This window comes from Chenopodium album, chromosome 17, assembly GCF_948465745.1.
Source record: "Chenopodium album chromosome 17, dcCheAlbu1.1, whole genome shotgun sequence".
NCBI lineage: Eukaryota > Viridiplantae > Streptophyta > Magnoliopsida > Caryophyllales > Amaranthaceae > Chenopodium > Chenopodium album.
The window spans coordinates 30,644,397-30,653,215 of record NC_137850.1 but is presented as its reverse complement, the minus strand read 5'-3'; the positions used below and the strand labels follow the sequence as shown (position 1 = coordinate 30,653,215).

The 8,819-nt window shown below is 39.5% G+C and overlaps 1 protein-coding gene across 1 annotated transcript; it reads right to left on the bottom strand.

The window, feature by feature from the left end:
* Positions 1 to 4,095: 4,095 nt before the first annotated feature.
* Positions 4,096 to 5,676, bottom strand: LOC145588812 (uncharacterized). Its single transcript, XM_081645413.1, has 3 exons — positions 5,215 to 5,676; positions 4,335 to 5,025; positions 4,096 to 4,247 (listed from the first exon to the last, which is right to left on the bottom strand). The coding sequence occupies exons 1-3, from the start codon at positions 5,674 to 5,676 to the stop codon at positions 4,096 to 4,098; spliced, it is 1,305 nt and encodes a 434-aa protein (XP_081501539.1).
* Between the last annotated feature and the right edge of the window lie 3,143 nt (positions 5,677 to 8,819).

The window sequence follows — 8,819 nt, the reverse complement described above, 5'->3', positions numbered from 1 at the left end:
GCTTGCTGCTTGCTGCTGGGCGTCGCGCACCATGCCGTAGCTCCCCTTGGCCGGCCCTAAGCACCAGCACGCAGGCACTGCTAGCAGTGCTAGCACGCTAGCGCGCTGCTATCTAGCTAGCATTGCTAGCTTGCAGCTGCTAGCGTTGGTGCGCTAGCATGCACCAGTCAGCCTAGGCTCGGCTTGGTGCGCTTGCTAGCCACCTGGCTAGGCTATATGCCCTTATCACTCAGTTAGCTCAGGGCATTCCGATCCAAGGGGTATTTTGGTCATTTTGTTGATTTATTAGAAATTTTCTCGTCCCGTCTTTTATCATTTTCGACTCGACTTCAGACGCTCGGTTTCAACGCTCTAAGCTTGAATTTTCGACGTCTAAATATTTATTACTCGATCGACTCATTAATCCCTTCCGAATTAATTCGTCGCTTCGGTACGCTAGTTTCTTGGGTGTGACCCGAAGGGTTCAGTCAAGATTAAGCTGTAATATTAATTATACATTAATATTACTGATCGGAAGTGGCCTCCACCCAGGTATTCTGATCACTTGACCTCACTGAATAATACACTTGTTTGAAGGACACCATCCTTTCAATCTCCCACTTGTCCTTCCGGACAAGTGCGCATTTAGTGTATAGCCTTGTTCCTATGTCGCTTAATGTCTCTTCATGAACTATAAGATAAGATTTATTCGTCATCCTTATTATGTCTAGAAGTGTTTCTCGATCCTGAGTCCAACTGTCGATAAACAGATGATTTCTAAAATCTATCTGAGCACAGCCATGCATTTTACAGTCTCACTCTACGAGAGGCCTTGTAAACAACAAAGACATCTTCCCTATTTTTAATAGGGGGACATTCCCAGTCTTGTAATGTAGCTTCTATTACTGAGAGGACCTAGCTGCCTGAGTGTTGCCGTTATAATCCCCTATTACGGCAGATGTTTGACAACATCAGAGCGGACTAGTACTCAAACAGGAGAACTCACAATACTCATGGTCGAGGAAATAGGTTCAAATAGCCAAAATGAGAAGTATACTTATCACGATTTTTAATCTCTTAAAGTACTCTCATAGGTCGATCCAGTATGGTTCTAAACCAATACTTGTGCAAATGATTGATGACGATCTTGTCCTTGTAGCACAAGAAACAGTGCTATAAATCAAACTAAACACTAATCTCAAATGGTCATTAATCGTCCATCATTTAAATGACCTCAATTAGGGATAATCTTCGTTATAATATTCAATGTTCACTTAATAGGTGTTTCCTTACCAAGACTGGTCTTGATACCCTATTTTGAATATTCTAAGAATCGAATGGACTCATTATTTAATCCTAAACCACAATTAAATAGCAAACGGAGCAATAAAATATTGCATGATATTTATATTACTCCAAAAACTTGAATGGTTTTTCTTAGTGTCGTACATTAAAATGTTCAAATTTAACTAAAACACTAAACAGGGAAATTAAAGCCAGTCTCCAACGTGCCTGATTCCCATTGCCTCAACGCGTAATACCTCGTATTTGTATACATATTTTTTTATTAAAATAAGTATTTTGAGAAGTATTTAATTAAATTGAAATGTTTTATTTAAAGTATTTTAATTATTTATTTTAATAAGTTTGGAAATATTTTATAAAAGGAAAGTTTATTTAATTCATTATTTTAATTAAGTTGGAATTTAATTTAAGGAAAGTTTTATTTTAGTAAAGTTTTATTATGGAGGGGATTAGGAAAATTAAAAGAGGAAAGTTTAAGGAGAAGGGTTTCTAGAGAAGGGGTATAAATATACAACACATGAGGCAAGTCAAACTTTGCCCAGAGTGGAGAAAACCCAAGGTAAACTTCTCTCCCTTTTATTTTTTTTTCTTTTTCTTTCTCTTTTTCTATTCCCCTTTTTTTGGCTCCCCCTTCACCACCAATGGCCGACCACCAGCAGCGGTGGCCACTAGCCGCCAGCAGCTAGCAGCGCCAGCCGTCGGCTGCAGGCAGCAGGCAGCCACTGGCGCCGGCAACAGCCAGGTGGCTGTCGGCTCCCACCTCTTCTTTCAAAAAAAAAAAAAAATTAAAACTTTATTTTAAAAAACTAATTTAATCTTAGATCTAATTGTTAATTATGAGTTTTGGGATTTGATTTTTGATGTTTGATTATGAGTATTATGTTCATTAATTTTCAGATTATATTTTTAAGGAAAAATTGCTCCCATTAATCTGAACTTTGCCTCATCCGCCGAAATTAATCCCAACTTTCGTTTATTATCTATCGCTCCCAACTTTAAGGGGTATTAATTTTCGTTGCACCCTACAAGTTAAGCAACCTGCTATAGCCCGTAAATAGCTGACGTGGCATCTCCAACGGTTCTTTTTTTTTATTTCATGTTACAAGGGTTGACTTTTCCCTCCTCTCTCTTAAACAAAGACCCCTATATCCTCTCTCTTCTAAACAAAGACCCCATTCTCCATTCTTACTACCCTTTTCTCTGTAAATATTCACGATTTTTCACCATTTATGCGCAATGTCAACTGGATCTTCTTCTTCAAGGGTTGGTGGGTTGATTTCTTCACGAGTGAAGTGCAGATGTGGGGATTTTGCGGTGGTGCAAATGGCGAAAAGTGGTGATAACACAAGGATGAAGTTCTTTGGGTGCCCTAATTGGCCTATGAGTTGAATTTGTCTTTCGTATACAATTATTGTGTGGATATATGAATTAGGGTTTGTAATTTCAATTGAATTAGGGGTATAACTTTTGCAGGTTGGTGATTGTGGGTTTTTCCAGTGGGTTAATGTATCGAATGGAGTTGATGCTGAATTGCGAATTAAGTTATTTGAAAAAGACACCACTCTTGCTGAGAAGGAGATGGAAGTTGATTTCATGAAAGAGAAATTGAAGGTTGTGGAGAAGAAATTGGACATGAAGACAGAGGAGTTGAATGATACAAAAATGGAGCTCTCACACACTAGAATTGAACTAAAGAAGGCTACAAGGAATGAAAAAAACTTCTCACTTGCACTCTTTGTGTCTTGGATTTTCTTTGCAATGTTTCTAGTTTATTTGAAAGCTTGAACTTGATTTTGTAGTGGTGATGGTGGTTTAGGTGGCTTCATTTAGGAGTTATGTTAGTTGTTGGTTATTAGCCACCTAACCAATCTAATGTATGATGTTCAAGTAATGAATAAATAAACAATGTTGTGAATATCATTTGCAATTCATAATTCATAAGTACTTGGTTAGTGCAAAATATTACAATTCATAGTCATTGTTTCCAAAAGACACTACTAGTGCAAAATATTATAAGTGATAGTCATTGTTTGCAAAATACACTACACATAAACATTGTTTGCAAATTATAAGACAACACAACAATGTCACCCAAAATATTGATTAAAACAAAGTTTTATAACTATGCCTAAGTGAGACATCCATCCACTATTGAGTAGGCTGATGCAGGGTTGAGGTCTGGCTTGACTGACTCATCTGGAACCAAGCCGTAGCTGATCTGTGCCCTAGCCTTGCAGCTTCTCCAGTTGCCCCTGACCTGGACCTTGTTGATCTCAACTGCCTTGTTGTCTACAAAAAGGGCAAACCATAATAAATCAGAAAATGGGCTTTAGTGTTAGGAAAAAAAAAGTTACAATGTCATACACTTACTAAAGTTATTGCTGACCCATCAGGTGCAAACAAGACACCTACACCAACAAGTAGCTGGTTCCTGCCTCTACCTCTACCCCTTCCCCTTGCTGCAGTAGCTCCCCTTGCAGCACCAGAACCCCTTGCAGCACCAGATCCACTTGCATCACCACTTCCCCTACCAGAGCTAGAGCCTGCCCTGCCACCTCTTGAACCCCTTCCCATGGGAATTATCCTGCCACCTCTACCTAGTTGAGTAGGTTGTACTGTCATTGAGTGGTGGGCAGTAGATGGTGCAGCCTGAGCAGTTGCTGTAGCTTCTGCAACTACAGTCTCCTTCTTTGGCCTCCCTCTAGGTTTCTTAGCAGGTGGGGGAGGGGGTTGCCTAGTGTCTTTCTCAGGACACTTCCTTTAATTATGTCCCTTTGTGTGGCATAGGGAGCAAGTCATTTCAACCCCATTTTAGGCGATGGTTCCCGCCTTTTTGGGATTTTCAAAAGGATCCTTGATCCTGTTCTTCCTAGGTCTCCCAAGTCCAATTTTAATTGGAGGTGGGTCAATTGGCAAGGAGACCTTAGGCCAATGCCTTTCCCCTTCACATGGGGGAATAGATCCTACACCATACAAACACACCCTAAATAATAAATACAAGATTAAGATCAAAAGTAAATAGAAAATACAAGGAAAAGTTAGTATTATACCTGCATATGCTTTGAGGTAGGTTGCCTTGTGGTAGCATTGATCAACATATTGCTCAGCTTCTTGTCTTATGTAATAAATAGAAGCTACTGCATGGAAACATGGGATACCAAGCGTGTCCCATTTCCTGCAGGTGCAGCTCCTTGTTTCCAAGTTCACCACTAGCTGGTCCAAGTAATATGTCACATTGAATAGGGTCTCAGATGATGGCATGAACTCACATTCAGCTGCCTTTTGTTTTTCAATATCCAACTTTGCTTGAATTCTTGGACAAAGCATGGTTGTGGCTTTCATCATTGTCTGCCTCTTCACCACTAGCCTCTGCATCAAAGCTGTTCTGATGTCCTCTAGGCAGTACAGCAAATGCTTTGTTCTGGCTTGTATGATGTAGCCATTAAAAGTCTCAGCAATGTTACTTGTAATGGCATCTGTCTTGATGTCAGGTTTGAGGAAAGCCCTACAAAACAGCTGGGGGTTGTGGGCTTTGAAAACATTCATGGCATCCACATTCACCTTTCCTAACTTCTCAAGGTTCTCCTCATAATCAGCCATGTTGTATGCTTTAGCTATCCTCCAAAAAAGCAACTTCAATTCATCTCCCCTATATGTCTTGTGCCAGTGTGCAAAGATGTGTCTTGCACAGTGTCTGTGCTTTGCATTTGGCAACACAGTTGACACTTCATGGAAGATGCTCTGTACATGAACCCAAGTTAAACATGCTTACATGAATCTCAAACATATGCAAGTAAGCAAAATAGCATGAGAGTGAGATGGTTCAAACCTGATGTTCATCTGATATGATTACCATGCCTTCCCCATCCTTCAGATCTAGAGTGCTCTGCATTTTCTTGAAGAACCACTCCCAAGAGTCGTTGTTCTCACCTTCAACAATGGCCCAACAGACAGGGTACATCTGGTCATTGCTGTCTCTTCCCACAGCTGACCCCCCAAAAAAGTCTTGAGGAAGCATGCATCTACTGCAAGCACCTTCCTACAACCCTCCTGCCACCCCACCTTCAACCCTTCAAAGCATATGATCAACCTCTTAAAAATTGGAGGCTCTTTTTCACAATCTGTGACTAACTCCAACCTAGTACCAGGGCTGCTTCTATGCAATGCATCCATGTAACTCCCAAGCTTGTTATAATGGTCATGCATAGAACCATGCAACATTCTATGTGCCTGGTACTTGATCTTGTATGAAAAGTCCCTACTCACCAACATTTTGAAAGCCCTTCTAACACACTCTTGAATTTCCTTTGCAGGCCAATGATGCCTTGTCTTGAAAACCTCAAAGAACTGCCCAGCTACCCAACTTGACTTCAGCTGCCTATTCCTCTTCATATTCCTCTAGCACCAATGTTCACCTTTCACAATCTTAACAACTATACAAGCTCTCCTACTGTCCCATGAAGCATACACATAAAATGGGCAACCATCAACACAACAAACACCTATCTTTGTTGCCTTCCACTATCACTGACTTTGAAATATACATCCCTACCCTACAGAATCCCATATTTAGCTACTGTAATCCTAAACTCAGCTCTATTAGCATATCTTTGCCCTATTTCCCAATTAAAAGTCCCAAAATCTGTGTGTGCAAGTGACACTGATTTGCTGGCCTTTCTTTTCTTTCCTGGTTCTAAGCCCTCTTCACCACTGTCAGGTGGAGCATGAACCTCCTCATCACTCTGCTCATAGTCACTCTGGAGCTAAGAACCCTCACCAACCTCAGTTGCTGTCCCCTCACTAACTTCTACCCTTTGTTCTCCCTCCTTGTCTTTATTCAGCCACTCAACTGTCTCCTTTTGGATTCTCCTAGCATTGTCAATTAACTTAGCTGTTGCATCTTAAACCCTTTTCCTGGCTAAACTGTACTCCTCATCCTCAGTCTCTGACTCATACTGCAGCTCTTCATCCAATATCTCCTCCCTCTCTTCTACCTCTAAGTCATCCAACCCTTGCACCTCTTCCCCTACTTCAGTTTCTAGATCATGACCCTGACCAGGATCTTCTTCTTCCCCTATCTTATCTTCTGCACCATCACATTCAACATCTGAGTACACTTCACCAAAAAAAGAAATAGGCCCTTTCCCTTTGTCTACAGTTGCCCTTTTCCCTTTGCTTGACTCTACCCCTTTCCCTTTGTCTGTAGCTGGCCCTTTCCCTTTGTCTATCTCTAATTCTGGTTCTGGTGGCTGGTAAAGTGGATCTTCACTGTCACTCTCAAAACTAACAGTTGGGATCAGCTCATGTATAGGAATAGGGCTATTAGGTCTTGCATCTTCCCATTCAAAATTGTTCACAAGCTTAGAGTTAATTTGTGAAGCTGAAAGAAAGGAAGAGGCTGTGGGATATGCTTTTGACAAGTCTGAATTAGGGTTTATAACATATTTAACTTTGAGAGTATTTTGGTTGGGTGGAATGGCAACAAAAGGAGTTGGGGCATCTTCTTTTTCATTTAATGAGCTGTTAAGGGTATTTTGGGAAGGTTTAGAAATAGTCAAGGGAGGCTGAATTTTGTTCCTTGGACTTGCTCTCACTGGTGGTCCCCTCTTTACAGGTAGTTTTTTGGTTCTCACAGTTTTGGGGTTTTTTGATGAGGTAGGCTGCTGTTCTTTTGGGAAGAGTATTGGGTCATTCTGACCATTCACTACATACACATCAACAGCCCTATTATTAAGTGAGACATCTATCATCTCCCTCATACTGTCATCATCATCAACTCTCCTCAACCCACCTTTCAAACTCAGTCCTGGAACTAAGTACATAAACCCCTGTACTCTATCCTTATACTTTCCACACCTCATAACCAACTCCAACAGATAATAAGCACACAATTGATCAGGGTTTACATTAAAGGTTCTACCTTTACCATTCATATAACACAATTCACCATTGTCAAGATGTTGAAACACTCCTCCATGCCACATTTTTAAGATAAATTTATTTGGAGCCATACCTAATTTAACAGCAACTACATTACAATCAAGACTACACTAAATCATTTCCCAGTTTAATTAATTAGGGTTTGAGATAAAGATGCGTAATTTAAGCACAAATTCAGCAGAATTCAAGCGAAATATTAGGGTTCAAAAACTTACCTAAAATGGAAGTTAGTCACTTTCCCAAGAATGTGTGGTGCTTCTCCTTCTCAGAAATCGAAGATCGTGACGTTTTGCCCAAGTACAATTGTGGTTGAGAAGCTTCAATAATGGCGTCAATTTGAGGTTTTTTTTTCGATGCTCTGTTGTAGTAAATGAAGAAGTAAATGAAAGGGAGGGAGTAGCAGAGAGAGTAAAGAGAGTAGTTGGGAGGGAAAGCTGACGTTGTAGTAACAAGGGAGGGAAACATCTCAACCCCCTAAAAGGTAACCTTCTAATCCGGTTTCAGGTAAAATGGGTGCAACGAAAATTAATACCCCCTAAAGTTGGGAGTGATAGATAATAAACGAAAGTTGGGATTAATTTCGGCGGATGAGGCAAAGTTCAGATTAATGAGAGCAATTTTTACTATTTTTAATTATAGTTTGGATTATTGTTTATAAACCACATATTTATTTGTGGCATGTTAGAGAGTATGTTTAATTAAACTAAATGTTTAATTTTGTTTAAAATATTAAAAAGGAATTTTATTATGGTTCATATAATTTTTATTAATTCTTTAAGCATGAGGAAGGAGCTATTTAAGTGTCTTTGTACACGAGGAGTAAATTATATTTTTGGTGCCTTAGTGCACTTAAGGTGTTTTTAACACCGAGGGATAGGATTTGTGACACTTTATGAATTTAAGGTGTCATTGGCACCGAGGTAGAATTAAAAAGGGTTCAACATTAAATATTATGTGGTCACTAATTATTGAAGAATTAAATTGGTACATTTGATTGTTTGATTAATTATTTTTGATTGAATGATTATGGTTGAGAGTCATCACCAAGTTTAATAATATGTAAATAACGTAAAGTGAAAGAGATTACGCACCAAAACTCTTGGAACGTATATACCTTGAGTATGAACATATGGGGAGGAGTTATGGGGTTTTATATTTAACCATAACTTCTACTGGAGTACAGGATGCTGTACATTCCTTTTATTATTATTATGCGCAGGAATTCCGCCACTTACGAGTGGTTATTGATGCTGGCACGGTTAGCTCCCGTGTTAGTAACCTCAATTTATTTGGTGGAGGTTATGGGAAAACCCGTTTGATGCATAGTCAACATTAAATAAATTATGTAGTGTCTAGTGAGAACTTTTATTGATTGTTGTATGCTTGAAAAAAAAAAAAAAACAGGTGCAACGAGGTAAGTTGTGTATTGATAGGGAATTGTATGCTAGTGTGTTAATTACGCTTGTGTAATCAGCTTTGCTGATTGTGTGTGTTGTCTGTTTGTTGGCCTTGTCTTTATCTTGGCCCTATAATGACCCATTTTTAGCGAGAATAGTGAAAATTGATAGAGATAAGCTTTTCAGGTGATGAAGCAT

Excerpts from the sequence above, each read along its gene's own strand:
- LOC145588812 (XM_081645413.1), bottom strand. The coding sequence starts at position 5,676 with ATGAAGAGGAATAGGCAGCTGAAGTCAAGTTGGGTAGCTGGGCAGTTC. Across the intron at positions 5,026-5,214 it reads CTGTTGGGCCATTGTTGAAG|AGCATCTTCCATGAAGTGTC; the intron begins GTGAGAACAACG and ends GTTCATGTACAG. Across the intron at positions 4,248-4,334 it reads CTACCTCAAAGCATATGCAG|GATCTATTCCCCCATGTGAA; the intron begins GTATAATACTAA and ends TGTATGGTGTAG.